General features: G+C 39.2%; 3 protein-coding genes across 3 annotated transcripts in view; 1 reads left to right on the forward strand and 2 right to left on the reverse strand.

Annotated features, from left to right (window-relative positions):
* The window catches only part of plekha7b (pleckstrin homology domain containing, family A member 7b), a 56,276-nt gene extending 54,112 nt beyond the window's left edge, over positions 1-2,164 (reverse strand). The window contains exons 1-3 of the mRNA XM_029498051.1: positions 2,076-2,164; positions 1,880-1,956; positions 1,669-1,726 (exon numbers count right to left, since the gene is read on the reverse strand). Of these exons, the coding sequence (XP_029353911.1) occupies positions 1,669-1,726; positions 1,880-1,956; positions 2,076-2,158 (218 nt within the window). The 5' untranslated portion in view covers positions 2,159-2,164. The remainder of the gene's footprint in view (positions 1-1,668; positions 1,727-1,879; positions 1,957-2,075) is intronic.
* A 3,875-nt stretch (positions 2,165-6,039) lies between these two features.
* On the forward strand, positions 6,040-12,487 carry nucb2a (nucleobindin 2a). The gene is made up of 13 exons (XM_029497815.1): positions 6,040-6,130; positions 6,505-6,645; positions 7,695-7,802; positions 8,063-8,195; positions 8,348-8,451; positions 8,842-9,027; positions 9,257-9,347; positions 9,441-9,499; positions 9,565-9,657; positions 9,992-10,081; positions 10,184-10,354; positions 10,691-10,751; positions 10,846-12,487. The coding sequence occupies exons 1-13, from the start codon at positions 6,107-6,109 to the stop codon at positions 11,073-11,075; spliced, it is 1,491 nt and encodes a 496-aa protein (XP_029353675.1). The 5' UTR covers positions 6,040-6,106; the 3' UTR covers positions 11,076-12,487.
* On the reverse strand, positions 12,161-21,259 carry caprin1a (cell cycle associated protein 1a). The gene is made up of 17 exons (XM_029497814.1): positions 21,106-21,259; positions 19,770-19,904; positions 19,300-19,362; positions 18,976-19,062; positions 18,519-18,760; positions 18,263-18,345; positions 16,892-17,047; positions 16,721-16,773; positions 16,530-16,613; positions 16,261-16,419; positions 15,681-15,789; positions 15,058-15,119; positions 14,640-14,771; positions 14,250-14,409; positions 13,643-13,831; positions 13,426-13,532; positions 12,161-13,306 (listed from the first exon to the last, which is right to left on the reverse strand). The coding sequence occupies exons 2-17, from the start codon at positions 19,902-19,904 to the stop codon at positions 13,220-13,222; spliced, it is 1,908 nt and encodes a 635-aa protein (XP_029353674.1). The 5' UTR covers positions 21,106-21,259; the 3' UTR covers positions 12,161-13,219.
* Between the last annotated feature and the right edge of the window lie 1,560 nt (positions 21,260-22,819).

Genomic DNA, 22,819 nt, shown 5'->3' on the forward strand with positions numbered 1-22,819 from the left:
ATGTATGCCATTGAAGTTAAAATTTACATAAATTTTGCTGACATTGTAAAATTCTCTCTGCCATTCTCTACAGATGGTAAATGTGAATCAAGATATCATTATAGTAGCAATTTCCCGTGATAAAATTACAGCATGAATTAAAATAATCACACAACATTTTTGCTTTCTCTGGCAGATTCTCAATGATTGAATGAATTTCTTTCAGACACAAAATAGAATGAGGAAAGATGGAAACTGTGCTCATGGCAAGGCTAATGCAGCACACAGTCTAAGAAATAAGCCATGGAAAACAAAGAAACAAGCAGGGCACAGAGGCAAAACAGGATCCTTCAACTGAGCCAAATGGGCAGCAAGTCAGTCAACCAATTTAACCGTCTTGACATTTAGGCTACCATATATCACACAAAGTCAGTGTTGCATTGTTCCAGCTTCTTAGAAAGAAAAGTGAATTAACAAGGAAAGCACAAAGACCACCTCTATTCTACCCACAATGTCAGCAGCAACAAATGTGTTAGTCAAAACCGTTTTATGTGGTTGTTGCAGCCCACATCTTTGGATGCCAGGATATCTTTCAAAGCAACTATGGGCACCCATTGGTCTGATTCAGTGCAGCCTTCATAATTTGTCATCTGCGATTTATGATTAAAGCAACTTCCAGTGTCTTTTATTAGATGACTTATTTTGGCTAAAACGAAGTGTTGCCTGTTTAGTTAGTGGCACAAATTGTTGTCTGCAGAGTACTATATACTGTTGGTAAGCCCTCTGGTTAGTAATGATAAACTCCAGAAACACCACAGCTACGGGGATAGAAAATCTCTCCATACAGGCCCTCTGTCTGAAACAAATGGGGCAAACTAAAACGGCTGTGACAGGACTACGGGTAGTGGAACGCAAAACTTTGACCAAGCAATTGTAGGAGGAGTCACTGTAATTCACAACTACGCTCCAATGAAGAAATTATGTCTCTGCATTGTTTTACTCTATGCTTTGTGTTTGTCTCATTTTGTGGATGCAGCTTTCTCTCACAGTAACTATCTGATATACACTGATCAGAATTCAGGGGGGAGGCCGCAAGGTATTAAACACTGCAGATGGAACTGCAAATATAATGCATGCAATCCAGTGCGATGCTAATAATGTGGGAGGGATGTGGAGGGGGGGGGGAAACAACTTCAGTGTGGTCTGTGACTTTGGAAATTCTTGTCCTTCCTGTTTCAATAATGCAATCATGCCATATATCTATGTCACCACATGGTCACACCCCACTGCTGTAACCTTTACAGTCTCTCACTCACTGCCACACACACACACACACACAGAGGCAGTACACTTATCTAATGGAGGGAGTAGAGGTCCTGCATGGAGGATGTGAGGAGAATTTTAATAGCCTCTCTCCTGTCCTGCTCAGCACTGCGACTTTACACTGCCAATGCAGGTGGAGGTGATGGGCTTCAGCTATCTGATGGGACCCCTGTGTCGGCGTCATTACAGCCTGCATGCAATTTTTTTATACACAGCTCTGCGGTATATGGTGTGCTTTTAAGACGGACTGTACGGTGACATAAAGGAAATTAAAAGGAGTTAGAAAAGCAGTTTGCCGGCTGCACTGTGAGCACCAAAGCAGGCAGATCGGTCCAAAAAACACAGCGATGCTCATCAGCCACTTACTTGATGAAGTAGCTGGCTCCTTCGTCCGTGAAGCCCTCTTCCCATCCTCTGGGCAAGTCTACAACACGAACAAAAAAAAAAAAAAAAACACTGAAAAGACCCGACACAGACAAGCGGGGGCGAGTGGGGGGTGCAAAAGAAAGAGGCACACTGCAGTACAATACACATGCCCCCGCGGTGTCCCCCCAAAGTGAGCCGATTTTCAGCATACCTGATCGGATCATGTGTCCGGAGTTCACCGGCTCTCCGGAGCGCGGATGGAGCCAAGTGGTGCTGTGACTTTTATCACTGCAAGTAAAAGACACCTGTTACTGAAGCATTGGATGAAAAACAACCAGAAACCCTCCGCGACGCGTCCACGGTCACTCGTAAAGTGTCGGACGTCGACTGCTCGAATAGCCACTCACTTAATAAAGAAAACCCGGCCATCTCTACAAACTCCGTAGGACCAGTGGTCAGGTAGGGTGTCCCGTCCGAGAGGTGCCGCCATGATCTCTCCTTTCCGGCTGGGCTGCCCCCCACCGCCTCCTCCTCCTCCTCCTCCTCCTCTCTCCCTCGATCCACACCGCAGACTTTTTTTCCGGGGAGCCCAGATAATGCCACCGCTAGGGCTGGCTAGTTTTTTAAAGGGATAGAAAACCAGCCGATCCCCCAGCCAGCAGCAGACTCAGAGCTCCACCGTGTTATGACAGACATGAGGCCCACTGCGGAGGAAAGTAAGGTGTAGCCTCCACGGCGGAGCAGAAACACGCTACAGCCTCAGAGCAATGAAAAACAGTTGTTCAGCCACCGTGGTCTGTGTAGAATGAGAATGACACTCTGCACACATGATGCAGGTTAAGTCTTAAATAAGATCTGTTAAAGGATTACACATCTCAGGCAAACCAAAAGAAACGGAGGTGCTCAGTCAGAAAGAAAGAAAGTGTGATTAAAACAAGTATCCCATGAAAAAAAAATCAAAGGTTTGTAAGACACAGAAAACAGTCATGTCCAACAGAAAGGGGAAATTTAAGGTATGACTTCAGAATAATTCTATGAAATTGGGGATTTTTGAAAGCAAGAATATGTTACTAAGTTCAAGCTCAACAAAGTAAGACTTTGACCAGGAGGGTTTTTCTACATTTGAACTTGGATGACATCAATTTAAACCAGAGGCTTGTTTATCATCTTTGTCCTTGTGTGAGTCATGATGAAAAAACTATGAAAACCCAGTGGAATGATGCCATAAGTCCTCTTTGAATAATATGTAATCAGAGTTGGATCAAAAGCAAGTTAATACTCAACATTCTTCACTTCACCACGTCTTTTATGTGCAGGCCTGCAATTGCATAAAAGTTAAATCACTCTGTCCTGCTCTGTCAACAATGACATGTCTTTTCCTTCAAGCAAAGTGGTAAAAACAAAAGTCCTATTGGCACAGTGTTTTCACTTGCATATAAAAATACCTTGGAACACATTTTGTTGCTCAAGGGCTACAAAACTGTAATTGTGTGCCTGTGTATTGGGAGCTTTGGATGAAGTTTTGTCAGCGTCACATCACCTTCACTATAGTCAGGACAGAGAGCCTGTCTGACCGTGAAACATTATAATAGTTTTTACATTGCATCAAACAGACCTGTCCAATTTACCAGTGCTGCCCATAAATTTCACTTGTGAAGGCAGACAGATTTCAAAGTCAGAGTGCTTTTGGCATAGATGCGCTACAAGAAAAGCAGCAAGGTCTGACTTCATCCACACGCAGACAGAAATGTGATGTAATTAATGTGATCATGTCCATGTAACATTATATGCTTCAGTTGGGTGCAATCAAAGTTAGTAAGGGAATAAGGACTTCCTCTAAAAACTACTATATTACAGCTGTCTTTTTTCAAACCAGTTCATTTTAAAGCTTTATAACTCTTATATATTTAACAAAAAAGTCAGAGGATAAAAAGATTTCCTCTGGTATAGAGTGAATGCAGAGTGTTTCTGTTTTTGTTCTACACAGATAGAATCCAATAGACAAATGCACAGGTAAGAGTGGGTCAGTGAGATGGGTTGATGAGAATGAAATTGATGGAAATTGATGGAATCTTAGGCCTAAATCTTAGTTGAAAACCATGAAGAGATGTATTAGCCGTGCCTTCCAGTACCAAGCTGTGCATATGAGAAATAAATCTCTTTTCACAGCTCATAGTCATTCAATACCTCACAATGAACATTGTTATGTCATGAGTTTTCCTGTAAAATCACTGACCTGCATTTTGTTTTAAAAGAATTTAGATTACAATGGCGACAGATTTAATGAAGGCAGTGTGCTCTGTTTTGGATGCCTTGCATTACGAGGTCAAGCAGAGACTATCAGAGCTCTGTAGCAAGCATAAATAATGTGTGGAGGTAGTAGAAGAAGAAGTAAAATACTTCTATATGTTCATCTTTTCATTAATGTTTAATGGATATTCCATCTACCCAGCCAGTGCTACATTATCAACTTATATAAATTATATATTTTTCCTTTGCTTAGTCATAATGTAATTGTTGATGATCTAGTCCATCTGCTCCAGCCTTTTTTTCTTTCCATTGTGTGACTGCAATCCAACTCAGTGATCAATAACCTTGAAGATCATTGAACTATTACACTGACATCTACAGGACAAGAAGGGTATATATCAAATTATAAACCAACTATCCAGATTAAATTAGATTAATTGTTACTGCTGTAGATGCCAAAAGCTATAAAATCTTGTTGTATTTTATATATTTTATAACACTCATAGTTCTGCTTGAAAGCCAATGTTTTTATAATCCCTGCATAACAAATGTATATTTTATTTCTAAGGTGGTCCAAGCAGCTGTAAGTAGACAACATCTGAGTTCCCTGTATATATAAAAAAATCTTCTATTATAATGCATTATATGATAATATATTAAATTACCTTAACTGTCAGTGTTTATAGTTAAATTTAATTAATAGAATCTCAGCATGTGTCCTAATAAGGATAGTTTGTAGTTGGGTTTAATATTGCACTCACTAACTTCTCCATCTCATGTGCTTAGCCACTTAAGTAAATGCTAAGTCTGCATAAATTCATTCAACATATTACAGCAGAGCTCTCACCAGGGGGGATGACTCCTTTCCTAACTAAATCACATGGTATTAATAAATCACCAATATATAGCATGTAAAGAAATTTGTAAGCACAAATTGTAGACTATAACATCAAGAATACAAAGCCTTTGGATTAACAGCCTTGGTTTAATAAACCAACATCCAGAGTCAATGAGAGGGGTATGACCATCTGTAAGTACAACCACAAAGTCCCATAAGATCTCCAGATGAGATTAGTGAGCAGTGCTTGGGTGAGAGGTGGACTTGGAGCCATTAATCACAGTGCTGCTCCCTGAACTGAGTAAAAACTTTGATGGAAAGTTTTGGAAAGTTAACATTCTATTTTAAGAAACGACACGGTGAAAAATGACAAAGACAAAGCAGCATCAGATACAAACTCACTTTTATGAAACCCCCAAAACTTTGGATTGCAAACTTGTCATTTTAATGTGTAATGTTGCATTATTGTGGGAAGGACAAGTTAAACATTTACTCTGGTACTGCAAATTTTATGCCATGTGTACTCCAATGCTGATTAATCTTTTACATCTAAACCTAATCAGGCTATATAATGTATTTTTATTGCTTAAATTGCTTTAATGTGTAAAAGCTGCAATATTCAAAGGCTTGACATTTTAGAGCTTTTTTCCATATGAAATGTCTTTGCTCTATGTGAGCTGACTGATTATTTTGGTTTACAAACCAACATATGGAGAATCACATTTGTACATGGTATAATATGTGCAATTTTGAGCAGTCAAGATATATTACTTTATTTTGTATTTCCATACAATTCTCAAATCTCATTGATATTTTTTTCTATAGATGGGGATATAATGGGCATTAATTTAATTCCCACAATGTTTATTTATATATAGGTTGTCTCTTTTGGAATTTACCAAACCTGTACTATATCCTTAACCTTTTCTTTTACAAAGCATGCTCAAAGCATTTCAATGTAGCTGTACTGTAACGTCTCGGTGAAAATGGCAATAAAAATCATTTCTATTCCAAAAGTTGACCAAAAGCTGGCCAATCGAAGTGATGAGTAATCAACTGAGAGCAACGGAGAAAACACTGTCCTTGATCATCCAGCACCGCTGGCTTTGTCCCTCTTACGTCAGGTTTCCTGACCTCCACTCGCTGCAACTGCTCTTACCGATTCTGTCGTAAAAACGCAGGCCCCGCCCACATGCTCCGTCGTCGTCTCACCACGTATGATTCAGTGCAACCGAACATGCTGCTTTGCGTGACGGAAAGCGGAACTGGCCACTAAGGCTGACGCTGCCGCTCTGAAAACCGACCGTGCTGACTAGCGAGGTAGCAGCCGACGGGAGGAAAGCGGAGCAGATGATGTCCAGGATCCACAACAAAGTTAGTATATAACTGATACGTATCTGTTATGCTGCTGTGTTTTTTTGGGGTTGTTTTTGATGCCGACACGGTCAGCTCTACTGCCCAGACTGACACTGTAGCGCTGTCTTTGTTTGCAAGCTTGCCGGTGCCTAATTGTCATTAGCTAAACCTGTCAGTGTCAGAGCTAAAGCTTCATCTGGTGATCATTAGCGACCTAGCCGATACTGGTCACCACACAGGGAATAACGGGGCTGAAGGAGTAAGAGCTAATGACGAAGCCCGACACCTCCGATCCTTACTTTGCTAGAGCCACGTGGACTTCGGTGCTCACTTAAAGAATGGTGTCAACATGGTGATAGAAGTCTGTTTGACGGGAATTGTCCTCATTTCAGATGTGTTGGAGCCGGGCCTTCCTCTCCGGCTGGATTGTGCTGCTGGTCCAGCTGATGTGTTCACAGTCAGTGCCCATCAGTATCGATAAGACTAAAGTCAAAGAGCCAGAGAAGCAACCCGTAGAGCCTCCAGCCAGTGTGGTCAGAAGACACAACATGTACACAACATTCACACAACATTCAAAAGTCCACCTCGAGACTCAGTCTGTACCTGTTTATTCCAAAGACGAAGATCTGTCACGTCCTTCAGTGTCGGTTCTTGGTCATCCAGGTTATAGTTTCCTGAGAAAGTTGAATTTAGGACAGCAGATAAATTCAAACTGTTTCATATTTTCTGATAATTCTCGTTTCTTTGGTCTTTCTTGATAGTAAAATACATTTCTTAGTTTTGTGAAAAAGGAAAACAAAGCATTTGAGCCTTTTTCACGTGGATAAATAAAGTCTTAATGTATAAAGTAAAAAATACATAAAAAAAAGTAAATATGTCATTTTAACAAGTAGATGGTGGCAATGCTGTTGCCTGACTCTCTTCTAAAAGAAATACTCGGCCTGAAAATGCAATCGATCAATGAAAATATGCTTCATTATATAATGTTAGTTGGCCATCCATAATTTGTGAGTATAATGTCAATTTATTAACTTGTAAAATCTATTGTAAATCATAGAGGTAAAAAAATCTACCCTTTTCCTCAATGACTCTTCGCCATGAAACTCAGCCTCACTCTGACCAGGTTCTCGGGTGATGCTGTTTCTTTCTAGATTCCATTCTTCCATATAGCATTAGATTGGAGAGCAATTCATCTTGTAAAAAGAAAAATGTTTGAACTTGCTTTAGTAATCAAACAGAACAAGTAGTTTAAACTAATACCATAAATATTTTGTGAAAAGGCAACAATGCATACAACTACAACACTTTTATTTGAAATAAGTAAATGCTTTTAAAACACAAAATAGCTGTGGCAATAAGTTGAAGGCAGTTGTGTAGATTACAAGAATTTTTAACATAACCTTTCTTCTCTGTATCTAACATCTGAACTGAAGAGCCATCATTTAGGTTAGCAGACACATATCACATACAAGTAAAACATTCAGGAACTCAAATTTCAGTACATAGGAACAGTGATTATCAAATTACTTTAATATGTTACATTGGCTTTTAAATGACATTTGATATGTAACAATTTTTTTAGGACACTGGACTCCACTACGACCGCTACCTCAGAGAAGTCATCGATTTTCTAGAAAAAGATCAACATTTCAGAGAAAAACTTCACAATACAGACATGGAAGACATTAAGGTATCCTGGTTTTCTTCTTCTTCTTTTTTTTCTTTTCAACATTGCTGTGAAGTTTGTGCTGGCCCTGAGTGAACCGTTAGTTTTACCTTTAGGGAATGTGATAAATATATGGGGACATCACAGTTTTTGAAGGGAAATATTACCAACCTTCTTTGGAATTAAAGTAATTTTAATGTGTGTATTTCATACATATTTTTATTATATGACACAACTCAAAGTGTAAATGACGCATTCTTTTGCAAAATTCATGTATAATACAGGAAGGTAAACTCGCTAAAGAGCTAGACTTTGTCAGTCATCACGTCAGAACAAAACTGGATGAGTTGAAGAGGCAGGAGGTAAACCGACTCCGGACCTTGATCAAGGCAAAGCAAGATATTGAAGGAGGGAATGGTATGTGGTGGAGTAAAATATATGTAATTTTGACACGTTTAAATGAAAATGCTAGAGCGTAAATAGTGTCGTGTGTGTGTGTATATATATATATACTATATACATACTATATACTAACCCTATACTTATGCCATCCATTGATCCCTGAATAGACATTGCCGTGGACCACCAGGCTCTGCTGAAACAGTTTGAATACTTGAACCACATGAACCCACATACATTTGAAGTGGATGACCTAGATCGACTCATCAAATCGGTAAATCTCATTGTTACTTCATACTTGTATGGACATGTTCACACAATTTTGAGTCTAGTAAAAAACAGTATACTCGAGAGATTTAAAATATTGCAGTCTACCCATATATATGCCAAATTAATAATAATTAATATGTAATAATTAATAATGAAAATTTGATTGTTATATAGTATTTTAAGTTAATATTTAAACTTTAAAATTACATTCTGAAATCTCATATTTTTGCTTACAATGTTCAAATATTTGCTGTAAAATCGGTGATGTTAAATGCACATGCAAAAATATTTTCTGTTAAATACATGAACATGTCATTGATTTTAACTCTTTCTTGCTGCCTGTATTCATACCAATGTTGTATAAAAAAATAAATAAATCAAAATTTCCTCTCAGGCCACCAAGGACCTGGAAAACTATGACAAAGAGAGACATGAGGAGTTCAAGAAGTATGAAATGATGAAAGAGCACGACAGACGGGAACACCTGAAAACACTGGATGATGAAGAAAGAAAGAAGGAGGAGGAGCACTATGAGGAGATGAAGAAGAAGCATGCTGACCATCCTAAAGTTAACCACCCAGTAAGTTTGACTTAGAAGCACAAACAGCATAACTAAAACACATAAAGTTTTTGTTTAAAAACTTAATTCATGATGTGTTGTTAAATTTTTTATTTTTTTGGTTCAGAGTTTAAGAGTTGAATTAATTAAATTTTCAGCATTGACATTTAGCAGTTTACCCAAAATTTTCATTGCGTTGTTTTCATTTATCCAACTTTATTTCCAATGTGTTTTCACTTCCATTTTGCAGGGGAGCCAGAATCAACTGAAGGAAGTGTGGGAGGAGGCTGACGGTTTAGACCCAGAAGATTTTGACCCTAAGACCTTTTTCAACTTGCACGGTAAGACTTGCAACATATGTTAACTGTTGAAGACTGCAGAGACTATATACGCTATTAGCTTTTAATGTCTTCTTTCTTTTGTTTATAATACAGATGCCAACGGAGACGGCTTCTTTGATGAACAGGAACTGGAGGCGTTGTTTACCAAAGAGGTAAATCCATGGCATCTGCTCACTTTAGTGGCCATTCTCTGACTGATGGTCTTCTGTGATTTCAGTTGGAAAAAATCTATGACCCCGCCAACGAAGAGGACGATATGGTGGAAATGGAGGAAGAGAGGCTACGAATGAGAGAACATGTCATGAATGAGGTACAGCAAGTTACACTCAGGGTGCTTTTGCTATGAAACTAAGTCAACAGGAAAAGGCAGATTACAAAGCAATTTCCAGTCAAGTGCTGTCACAATCATTCAGTAAAATTTGTAATACAGCCTTTCTTTTTGTTAGGCAACTAAGTTAAAAACATGAGCATTGTTGCTATAAGTGTATTAAAAAATGCAGCTTAATAATTACACTTTTACACAAAGACAGTGATGCCATCAATGCACAGAGAATTAAAAGAGATTTTTCTAAAATAATACATTTTTAGGCCACCTTCAATTTACCAGTAAAAATCTTCCTGCTGTTGTCTTCTTCATACTGTAGGTGGACTCTAACAAAGACAGACTCGTCTCTTTAGACGAATTCCTGGTTGCTACAAAGAAAAAAGAATTCTTGGAGCCAGATAGTTGGGAGGTAAGTCACAGTCTATGACACTGTCACATGTTGACTTTACTGCATCCCAATCCAAACCAAAAAGAATTTAATTCAAGTTCCCCTCCCATTATGTGTTTTCAGACCCTGGAGCAGAACCAGGCTTACACAGATGAGGAGATGAGGGAGTTTGAAGAGCACCTTGCACAGCAGGAACAGGACCTCAACCAGAAGGCTGTTGACCTCCAGAAACAGAGAGACGAGCTGGAGAGACAACAGGATCAACTGAATGCACAAAAAATTGAGCTGCAACAGGTAAGCAGGAGTAAACCCTTACTTGAAGTATTTTAGTGCAGATGAAGGTTTTTCTGTGAGCTTTTACTTTGAATGAGGCAAACTATTGACATCAAAATCTAATAATGTAATATTAGTTTAGAATGTAGTCTGAAAAGGTAATATGATGTTCTGTTAGGGTTTCATTACCAGGTCTTTGTAGATGGAATTTCAGTTTAATAACATTTTCTAAACTAAATATTAATTTCCTTGAATTATTGTTTAATTTAAGATATCTACTCATAACTGTGGCTATCCACAGAACAGTGTGCACTTTCCAAACATAAGGAAACTTTATATGAAACTCTATTTTTACAGGCAGTTGAGCACATGGAGCGACTGAAATCACAGAAAGTAGAACCCCCTCCCGAGGTTCACGGTGAGTTTCAGTTACATCTTTTCATTTTCTTTTTAATTAAAGTCAAATTTAACAGACTGAGTTCTGACAATGTTAAACTGTGCCTTTGCTACAGGGGAAGGAAATGTTATCGCAGAGATACATCAAGTAGACAATCAGGTGCATCCGGAACAAGATGCGCACCCACAGGAGAATCATGCTGCACCCCATGACCCACACAATACACCTCAGGAACACCACGAACCACAAAACCAAAATCTGGCCCAGCAAGGTCTTCCCCAGGTGCACCAGGATCTACCACCAGGCCACCACGAAATTCCACAAGACCAGCACAACCTGCCATAAGAATTTTGTCAGAACTTCACAGCCTCCACATTCAGACTTTTGCAGCACCTACACTTCAGAGTGCAGAGGAGCAGCTAGGCTTCTTTAACCAGCACGTCTTAGGGGTGTGGAGGACTCTTGAGATGGAAAGCAGCAAAAATGTATTCCCTGTTGAATGATTCTAGTATTTGTTACATAATACAAAGATTACAATTATCAGAGGAAAATAACCAACCAGGGACACACATCTCAAAAAGTGCATACTTAAGTTGTTTCTGATTGACACGACATCGAGAGTATTTAGTAATACAGTTGTGCAAGTATATACTTTGGTGGGGCTTTCTTGACTTGCTGTTTGCCATTTTAAGAACAGAACCTTTAAAGAAACATGCAACCGGCTCCAAAAGCTGTTGATGCAAGCTTTGGACAGGTTTTGAGAAGTGTAATATATAATTTTTGTTACAAATTTCACTCACATTTTTGGACTTGACTAGATAAAGATATCCCCTTTTAGGTTTGTTTATAGGTGTCGTTTACATTTCAACGGACTGGATTGGCTATTTTTGAAACTAAAGGCAAGATTTTCTCATTTAACATCAAGAGGCCTAAAGAGCAGGAGGCACTGTTGTAACTTTATTCAGTGTACAGAGTTTGTTGCCATGATGGAGCTATTACAGAGTCAAAGTAAGGGGAAACACTTCTGGATGCGATGTAATCATAATCTACAAGGCTTTAATCTGATCTTGGAGAGAAAAGCCTTGTATTTCGATCTCCAGCTGTTACATATTATGATCATTAAATGGAGGGTTACCTCCATTTAAAGACCTTGGCAAGACATTGTTACTTCCTTATTGGTCAGTCTGGCTCTCGAGCTTATTTAACAATTAAGATGCATCTGATTTTTAAAATTTGATATTGGATTTGTTAAATCAGTTCTGTTAAAGAATGTATTAGAATAAGGGAAATTTTTATAAAATTGAGACACTAATAACTCGGTCAGACATTAACAATGTCAACAGCAGCATTTCTTTATCGTCTATTTTGGTCTGTCATAATCTTCACACAAAAAAAACTGTTTAGTGTAATTGCTGAGCTATTCAGGTGGCTTTTTTTTTTACATGTCATAGTTTAGTCCATCAAAGAAGCTGACAATGGTGAACAGGTTTAGACTTAATACCACTTTTTACTAAAGACTTGGTTTACAGCACAGTCAAATAACAGGTCTGCCTTACTGTGGTTTTACTTTTTACGAAATTATATCCGTTTCTTTTTTGCAGTGTCACTTTTGTGCGCCAAGTGTTCTTTTGAAACAATATGGCAAAATTTGCACAAAATGTACAGGTGGCATTTCTAATTGCTTGCTGCTGGATAAAACAGTAATTTGACAACACTGGACCTCAGTTCGAGATAATAAAACCAGTTACGACCAGTCACTATGTGTAACAGTTTCAATAACTAATTAATCCATGTGTGGACAATGCACGTATACAATATTTTAAAAGTGTAAACCACTTTACCTTATTTTAGAAACGTATGACTTTTAGTTCCACGTATGAGGCAGAGGACAGACCACCCATATTCCCATCATCGGGTTTCCAAGGCTCAGCGACAGACAGTACCCATGTCACCAAGCCAATACGATATGTGAAAGCATTCACAATTAAAAATCACCAAAGTAATAGAACACAACTTTATTGAAACAGTCTCAACTGATAACAGCGTACAAAGAGGTGATGGCGCAAGAGGTGACTGGGGTTAAAAAATGCCTTTATGAAAATTACATAATCAAAAAGAAAGTGACTGACAACACAGGGCAGGAAAAAAAAAATCATTCTGGAACTAGATTGACAGTGGCAGGGTATTTTTTGCATTTATTTTGTACAAAAAATAAATTAATGAAATCTTTCAAGTTTACAGGAATATCTATTTGTTGTTTTACATCACACAGACGTGCTGACAATCCTACATGTGTTGAAGTTCAGCATTTTGTGTTAATCATTAAGAGGATCTAGACAGACCAAAGCAGACTGACTCTGATAAGTAGGCCAGGAGGTAAAATAAGATTACCAATGAGAAACAAAACAGTTATAAAAGTGAGTTGGGGCGAACACATTCAAAAATCCTGAATGTTCAACGTGGCACGACTAAATGGTCTTGATAATCCTTTAGGATCGCATTGCTTGAGCATTACCTCGAGACAGACCGCGAGGCCCTTGGGCAGATCCTCGTTTGTAGCCTGGCTGATATCCCTCCTTGAGAAAAGAATTCACAATAATTACCCCCATTCTAATTTGAAAATCTAACAACCATTGGCATGAATAAAAACAACGCAATATCATGTGAGCTATTTAGATAAAATAGTTAGCCTTACCCGCTGGTAAGTATTATTAGAATATTCCCGAGATGTGTTAAATTGGGTTTGTCCATAACCACTGCTGGGAGCATTTGAGAAAGGAGGGCGATAGCCTTCATATCCCCCTGATGACAAATAACATTATTAGCAGTTGTCTGTCTGAAGCATATATTGCATTATTATAGTGAATCTAAGGGACATGACTGCTGTATCTGAAACTGCTCGTTGTTCATACCTCTAAATCCATTAGAGGAGCCCCGGTATCCATTCATCATGCCACGTGCATTCCTGGGTCCACCCCTGGGCACAGCCCTGCTGTTATAAAAGGACTGGCCTGACTGTCCAAATCCTACACCTGGAGAGGACTCCTCATGGCCTCCTGCTGGGGGCAAGACCTGGTCTTGGGGCTTAAACCCACCAACAACTGGACATAAGCAAACAAAATGGAAGTCTTTAAATATCTATGATACATTTAGCGAGATCTGAATTTTTGGTTAAAATATAAAATAACTTTGTATGCATATTTTGCTTTTTGTCTTGCATGCGCATCAATTCCTCTTTCAACTTAAATGTGACTAAAGGCAAAGCCTTATTTCTGCTAACAATCTTGTTGATACAAAAATACATAAAATAAATAAAAAAATAAAAATAAAAAATACATAAAATTTGTCTTTTCAGCATTCTATACAAAGCAAACAGAAAAAAATTACACAGTCCTAAAATTTGTGTTAGTCTTTTCTTTGCATTCTAATTTTGTTGGCTTACTGTAGAGGTCTACAGCTTTTCCACTGTATATGAACTGCTTGGTGTAAATGCACAAACCAGCAAAGTGTATGCCTCACCTGACTGTAATGTCTCTTGTGGGATGTCAGGTTGGTCTACAGTACTCTCTGACTGGTTGCCGAACCCCTGTCCATAGCCACCAGGGAACTGGCTGGGCTGCTTCAGAGGGTCTGTTTGGCTCTCAGTTGCTGGGGGTACAGGTGCATTCAGATTGAACACCTGAAGAAGAGGGAAAAAAATGTCTGAATCAAAATTTTAATTCATATACATTTAGGGAGAAAGGTTTATTTTGGTACTGAAAATGAGAAGGAATGGTCGGTTTAGGTGTTTTATTAAACTTTTCCATATTTTGCTGATACCAGCACACCATTTTACTGTATGCAAACAATTATGGAACCTGAAAATCCAAAAATGGCCACTGTTTAATTGGATCCAGATAGAAAGCATACCGCTTGCACTGACTGGAAGGGTGCTGCGTTGACATTGATGCCTCCAGTGTGAGTGGGTTTGGAGACAGGTGGGAAGGCAGAGGAAAGGGAACATGGGGCGGGGGGCTGCTCAGACACAAGGGACATCGAAACCTGGGGCAGAGGAGAGGAGGGAATTCGGAAGGCAAGCAAACAAGGATTGTGGAGAGCTCAGTGCAAGAGATGGAATCTTTTTTTTTTTATTTTACTTTACCATCTACCTTATTACCAGATCCAATAACTCCTGTAATACACAATATGTCAGAGTATCACATTCAATCCATGTGACAGCAGTTTTGAAAAAAATAACCTGTACTACTCTACATGACTACAACACTCTTCCAGGAACATCAAAACGAGACTGAACAACTGCTTCCTGATGTGCTTCCACTCTACTTACTTGCGAGGGTTCCTGTGGTCCTGACACTACACTCGTTTGAGAGAGTCTGGAATCTGAGTGGGCTATTGGAAAGAGAGAGAAACACTTCAGAAACTACTACAGGTGTGTTAGGCCCAGTCCCATTACACCCCCGATCCTATCCTTTTTTCATGTAGGGGTAGGGGCTATGAATCTGGCCCTTCAGATGGGCCAGTGAAAATTTCCCAGAATGCTTTACATCACCATTTGCATACTGAATCAAACAACAATGGTGACCCCCAGAGAGTGAGAGGATGTGGAGAAGTAGGAGAAGAAAAACCACAAAAAATTCACAAGAGACAGACGTTGATGGTGTATTCTTCTCCATGTACCTCTTGATTTATTTATCAACCGAAGCATGATGAATGCTAAAAAACTGATCTCAACCGTAGACATGTTGTTGCTGGGACTACGTGGTGACGTAGCACATGCTGTCCCAGTTCCTAGGGAAGATTACAAAGCTGAGGGTGAAGGGGTAGTGGGTGGGGTGAACATTGGGATTGGGCCTTAATCTCTGGAGATCATGAATTCACATAAAAAAACAGTGAACAAGACTCAAATCAACAGAATCTGAGAGAATCAATAAATCAATAATAGTCACTGACTTGAAGGGCAGCCTATGTGCTGTAGTTCAACCGTCTGCACTGGCTTCATCGGCTGTGCAGACACAATGGCTGGATCCAGAGCCTGCCCATCAAATTCCAACATGGAGTCCTAGGACAACAAAAGAGTAAATGGATTGTTGGGCTTTGATGTCTTATATCAGCAGGCATTTGAACTGCTTGTGAAATGGGTGTGAAATGAGCTGCTTAGAAAATAAAGCTAGCTGAGTCAGTTTTATCTTTTATACCCATTTTTATTTCTCTAACTAATTAGCATATCGTAAATTAATGTATTATGTAATTGAAAAGTAATCTTATTCTGCTTTTCATATTTTCCCCCCCCAATTCCATTGCCTCTATTTTTCCTTTTGCCTTTCCTTTTCTATTGTTGAAGCTGATATAGGCACTATAATTTGTTCCCCACAAATGAGGACTGATTTGACTCACATAACAAAAAAGTTAGTCCATTCCACACTTGTTCTGTCATGGCATTTTTGGCCTTGATATTTACCTCCACAGGAGACATTTCATAACATGAATCAAACAGATATTTAGCTGGATATTACAGTGTAAGCTGCATTACCTGCATGAAGTTGTACGTTCCTTGCATTTGGGCCATGAGGTCTTGCACTGCCTGCTTTCTGACCACTGGGTCAGTGGCAGGAGAGGGAGTGACGTGGTTCACAGGAACAGTTGGTTCTGGATCCAGCTGGGAAGGGGGCTGGTGCTGGAGGGCATTCATCTGTTAAACAGATACAAAGAAGACAGGCATGTTAGAGTACATTGATATGCGGTGAAGGTTGAGATATACGTACAGTGACAGTAAGGTTGTGATACTGTGGTGGAGCATACCTGAGCCTCCACTGTCCATTCCTCTACTTGGTCTTTGTCTGTACTGCTGTATGTAGTTTCTGGAATGAACTGTCTGTTCACAAACTAACATGACAACAAACAGAATATAGAATACACCAAAAAGATAAAGCAAAAGGCAAACTCCTGTGATTAATTGTGCAAAATTTTTGCTCTACTCATAAAAATCTCACCTCTGTAGTTTCCACTTTAATTGGCTCTGTGTATTTTTCATTTGATGTTCCTTCTGTAGAGAAGAAGCAAATATGAAGAGTTTTATTGCTGTGGTAAGGAGCTTTCTCACTGAGGCAAGTCAAGCTCTTATCCTAAAAAACACATATACTTGCAATTGAGTTTTTAATTACCAGGTTCTGATGGTTGCTCCCCAGCCTGAGACTCAGCCACCACAGCTTGTTCTTCTCGTTCTTCCTCCTGCTCACACGTCCCATTCTGATGTGTTTGTGCTTTGTCAAAGTAACCACTGAGCAGCACTTTGTCCAGAGTGTCCTTCAACGATTTATCTAGAACACACAGCAGAATGAGTATATTGCTTCAGACGGTGTTCAGACCCCTTGACCTTTTGTGTTGCAATCTACATCAAAAAGCTAAAAGTAAAAAACTATTTTTGAACACTGTTATTGAATAAATCTTCACTGTAGAGGCTAGTGTATATGTTAACATGTCATTTGTGCACTTCAGCTCATTGCCTTTCAGAATAAATCACTCAAAGGCTCCAAGAATATGTACAAAAGATGAATCTCTAGTGCATACTTTGAGCAATACAACTTCACTCAACAAGTCTTGTCCTAATGCATTTAGACACAGAGATTATGTTTGGTAAATAGCAAACACTGCCTATCACCTGGCTAAACCTTTATAGTGAAGTATGGTCTTGGAGGCATTGTACTATGGATGGGACACGTTTCAACAGTAGGAACAGGAAGACTAGTCAGAAGTAAGAGAAAGGTGAATACGGGTAAATATTTTGAGGGTTATGAAGAACTCTTTCACGTAGCATTATATTGGGGCAGCAGTTTAACTTTAAGATGGAACCATAGAGGTATGAAAACTATAGGTTGGCTTCGACTGTCTTGAGTGGTCAAGTTTAAGTTCAAATATAAATCCCAAAAACAATCTGCAGATAGATTTAAAGATGGCAGTTGAGAAATTTCCTATCTAATGTCTCAAAATTGATTCGTAGGTAACTGGACTTATATTTGTCTAAGAAGACGTTGAAGATGTTTCGCCTCTGGTCCAACAGACTTCATCAGTTCATGTTAGTCGGTCTACTAGTCTGTGCTCGTCTGACCAAGGCAGTGGAGAAAGACCCAGATATGATATATGGGTCTTAAACGTCTTCTTAGGCAAATACAAGTCCAGTTGCCTACAAATGAGTTTTGAGACAGAGAACATTGACCTGGATGAATGAAAATCTTCATTGAAATATTCCTATCTGATCTGACAGATCTTGAGAGAATATGCCAACAAAGATAGACTGTCCCCACTTGTTTTACTCCTTTATTTTATCATTTCAGTCATTTATAAAAATCTGGTGGTATCATTGAGATAAAATCTCAATCTCTGCAGATAAAATCTTTTCACCAGAGGGACGAGAATTTCTAATTGAAGTTGACTGCAGGTGCAGGAAAGAAAAAAATTCTTGAGCCAGCTGCAGGTAGCTGCATCACTGTTTAACTGTTAACAATTTGTCAATCAAAAGTAATCAAAATACTTACATGTGGTCCCAGCCACAGCCTTGTCTCGGCCCTCAAGCAGTTCCCACAGGTGCAATGACGCCTCTTCATATTGGTCAGTCAACCTGCAAGATCCACAACAGGGTAAGAAAAATACAGCTTTTAACAAAATCGGATATTTTATTATTTTATAATCTTTTTAAAATACTTTGACTGTGATATATATGATGTAACCACTGTACACAATGTTTACACATTTAAATATCTGTGACACTGAAAGTCAAAGATACCCTCATACCTGACGTCATAGTTCCTGTCAGGTCCAACCAGTTTGTAAAACTCATCCAGGGATGTGAGGTCAGCATCAGTGAGCAAAGGAGAACAACTGGCATCAGGGCGTTTAAGTTCCTGCCTGACACTATCATCTCCCAACTGGTCCAGCAAAAACTGAAGCTCCAAAACTGTCTTCAGCCGCCGCTGCTCCATTTCCTCTCTCTGCAGTTGCTCACGCCTTGCTGACTTTTTCACTGCTTTTTGCACCTAAACAAACAACCACTGTTGTTTTTTTCCTTCATAATTTGCTATAATTAGTTGGTTGTGAATTGTGGTAGTCATATTATTTGTGAACTAAATCTCAATGTAGAAGTTGGAGCTTTCATTTTACTGGTGTTACAAAATAGCACCACATCATACTAATAAAACATTTAAAATGAACAACAATTAACAACATTCAACTTTGGTGAATTGGGTCTTACCTCCTGGCCCAGTGCCAAAAAGCTCTTCTGCAATTCCCGAGCAAACTCAAGGTTGTTCGTGATCTCCTGGTACTTTGACAAAGCCTCCTTCAGGTAGATCAGGGAAAGTTATTGAGATTTGTGCATCTCTAGAAATGCTCAATCGAATAGATAAGGATGCAGCAATGGATAGAGATTTTTTTCTAGATCATTGATGGGATTCTGACACAGTAAAGGAACATTTATATTTTTGTGCAATTTCTCATTTATTATTACACCTGTATACAATTTTAGTAAACGTACTTTCACAGACTACGATAAAATTAGTAAATTGTCTTGTCTTACCAGCTGATCTTGATTCAGTCTTTCTCCCTTATTCTTCTTTGCCTGATAGTCGTCCAGTTTGGACTATAAGATTGTTGAAAAAAACATTACATATTTAGTACAAGACCAAAGCAAAAGAAGGTTTTTAAAAGATGATAAAACTCTGGCCGTGCAACCAGGACAGACAACTGTTTGCTGTCGAGCTCTGTCATACTTCAGAAGAATGTTTATGAGGCAGATGCTACAATTTGCCAGGCTCAAAGGAGCCCCTTGATAAACCCACTGACACGGAGCCAACTAATTTAACCTTACTATTAGATCTTATATCTAATTATAACAGATTAAATCACCTGTGTTCCCCAAACCCATAATAACTATGTCATGCTATTTTAATTAGAGTTATCAGTTTGAGCGTACACAAGAAGAAATAAAACTCACTATCTTCTTATGGGTTAAACAAAATATTTTTTTGAAACACTACAGACTACTACCTTTTTCTTTTCCATGTTGCGAACCTTCTTGTCAATCACACCAAGAATCTGCTTCATGGCCTCAGACTGATTTCCATTTCCCAGGTCTGGAATGGCAGACTGGACAGCACTGTTGCCAAACATTGCTGAAGGCATCTATGCAGAGAAAATGTAATACATGCTTATATTTTTTTGTTCCCAAAATAAAAAGGTACAGGCTTGATCAGGAGGAGACGGGCCATCTCTCGATCACAGCTCTCTTTTGAAGCACCAACGAACTTTAGCTCTGCAGACATTTAACATTTAAGAACCAAAGTGAAAAATGTGGGGAAAAAAACTGCACAAAACCAGATCCTACATATTACCCGTTTTCTTTGCATAACCAATTCATGTCTGTGTGCATGACGGTGTGGCAGAAACTGAGAAAACATTACCTTATACAGTCTTTTTATTTCTGAGAAAGGGCTTTTTATTCTGCTTGATTATGAATGCTGCCATTGAACAGTATTTGCTGTCCGGGTCGGCTGCCATCTGAGGATTCATATAAACGGATCCCACACTGAAGCTGCTGGGGATTATGTATGCAACGTTAATATGCTCCGAGCAGTGCTGTCGTGTATTTTACTGATTTTACTGACTTGATGTCGTCTGGGGTTAACATTAGGGCACTAAACTGGGCCAGAGGAAGTGAAACCGACATAATCGAGTAAATTAGCTTGTCTTTGATTTAGGCTGTGTGACGAATAATGCCAATAAGGTGGTGAGCCTGAAGTATGACCCACTGTGGTGTTGAAAAGGTTGGTCTGTGTTAGACACATGAAAGCACGCTGAACTCAGAATCACAAAGGAAGTTATCAAAAGTTAAAATGTCGGCCTTCCATTCAAAGTTAAAAACCGTAGCTGCGCCGGAGGCACCGGCTGCGTTGATAGGCAGACGTTTGCGACACATAACTCACACCAAGTGACATAGCATCAGTTGTCACATTGTTGGGGTTTCATTGTCAGTCTGGTTTATCAAACCTATGAGATTAATGTCAGCTAGCTACATCAAATCAGTTTAGTACACGGGCAACATCTGGTCTTAACCTCCCGTCCTATTGTTAGCAGGGGAGCTAGCGTGCTCGTTCACGTTATGCGGTTAATGTCCCGACTTGATCGGAGGTCAATTCAATTATCTTCGTTAAAAAACGGATGTGTTGGTTCCTGTTAATGTCACGTTTTTTTTCTCGACGATCTTTTTTTTTTTTTAACTCTGAGAAAAAGAAAAACACCCAGGGACGATGCGACAACTCGTTTTGCGCGAGGAAAGAAGACTAAACACGATTTGTTATATAATTTATCGATATGAAAAACACACCTTTATACTCTTTGTCTTCAAAGAGATCCCCCTTGTCTTCAAAGAGATCCCCTTTATCGGATTTCGCGTTAGCTGTATAAGTGCAGCCGGGATCTTTTATCTCCACGGGTATTTTTCTAGAAGGATGCTCCGTCTCACACTGACCAATGGCTGACTAGCTGCTGCTAGGCTAACTGTAGCGGCTACAAGGACCCCAGGGCTGGCCTCCACACTCCCTGAGTATAAATAAAAATAAAAGAGCAGGTGTTATTCAGCTGTCCAACCTGATGTAGCACTAATTTCCCCCCAAACATTTTTTTGAAATCGTAGATGACAATATGGTGTTGATATAACACATGAATGTCATTCGAGGAGGTATACACTACATCGCTCATCATTTATTATCATCAATACATCAACACTGTCAGTGCATGGCCATGATGTCAGTCAGGTGCTTTATTGTTGTGATGCTCACTGGTGAACGCAAATGTGATATCCGATAACATGTGAAGAATAGCAGAATTTTAGCAATTCGGAGACCGCAATAAGCTTTTAAATTTTGAATGAATTTAAATTTCGTTGAGAAAGAAAGCAGGTCCTTCCCTCGGTCGCATGATTTCTCCCTGATCTGAGCTCTCACACAAAGTAATAGCAAAACCTGAGCGGAAGGTGGCGCAGGTGTCTCATCTACTTCAGGGGCCTCATGCTCAAAATGTCCTGAAAAAGTTTCTTCAAGCCGAGTCCTCTAGTCCTCTGGTGCGCGTTCACCGCCTTGCTGTTGAAATCTTGAACTGTATTCTGTGTATCTTTGTTTTTTGTTTTTTTTTTTCTTTTTGTTTTTTGTTTGTTTGTTTGTTTGTTTGTTTGTTTGTTTGTTTGTTTTTGGTGATCTGTACACATTACAGGACGTGTCATACAGTGCTTCTGCCTATATTTAATGTTCATTTCTCAACATAATATTACAAACTTGTTTTCATCCCAAAAGCAAATAATGTTTAAACATTCTCAGGACATTTTTTTTGTCTACAATAAAAAGGATTGAAATGGTTTTATTCCATTATGGCCCGATAACAGGAGATTTATACATACTACATGTTTGTTCTGGGTGAGAGCAGATAACAAAAGTTCAGACGTCTCATGTGTTGCATCATATGATAAAAATAACATTATGTGAGATTATCAGTGTTATTGAACCTACAGTGTTTTAGACCTTCTCATTGAACTTCCACACTACATTTTCACACCTCCTTTATGAGCCCTCTGCTATTTTTGGTCGATATCAAGCCAGTCTGTAACATGTGAGTGTTGGGGGGGGGGTTGTGGGGGGTGGTGTGGAAATTTGGCCTCTTTCTCTGATGTGGGCTGCTGAGTAATGGCCATACATCCTTCAGTGCTCCTCTCCTGCAGCACATCTGACTGGATTAAATGTGTGCAGAGGATTTATTGGCTGAAAACCCGCAAGAGTCCCACAAACACTTTGGCCCCAGACCACTTGTAGTACTGTTGAAGCATGGGAATTCATCTGAAACCCCCTGGTTCTGCTTTCTCTTTCATACCATAGATGCATTCCTCCGCTGTCTTTTCTTTACGCTCTTATTTATACTTACTCTGCCATTGTCTCAAAATTATCTCTATTTTGTGATGATTCACTTGATAGCATGAGGTCAAATCAGGATCCTGGTTGTTTCCAGACTTCTTTTGGTGGTGAGGGGCTTTTTTCCACTCCCAGCCCCTC

This window comes from Echeneis naucrates, chromosome 3 (assembly GCF_900963305.1).
Source record: "Echeneis naucrates chromosome 3, fEcheNa1.1, whole genome shotgun sequence".
Taxonomy (NCBI): Eukaryota; Metazoa; Chordata; class Actinopteri; order Carangiformes; family Echeneidae; genus Echeneis; species Echeneis naucrates.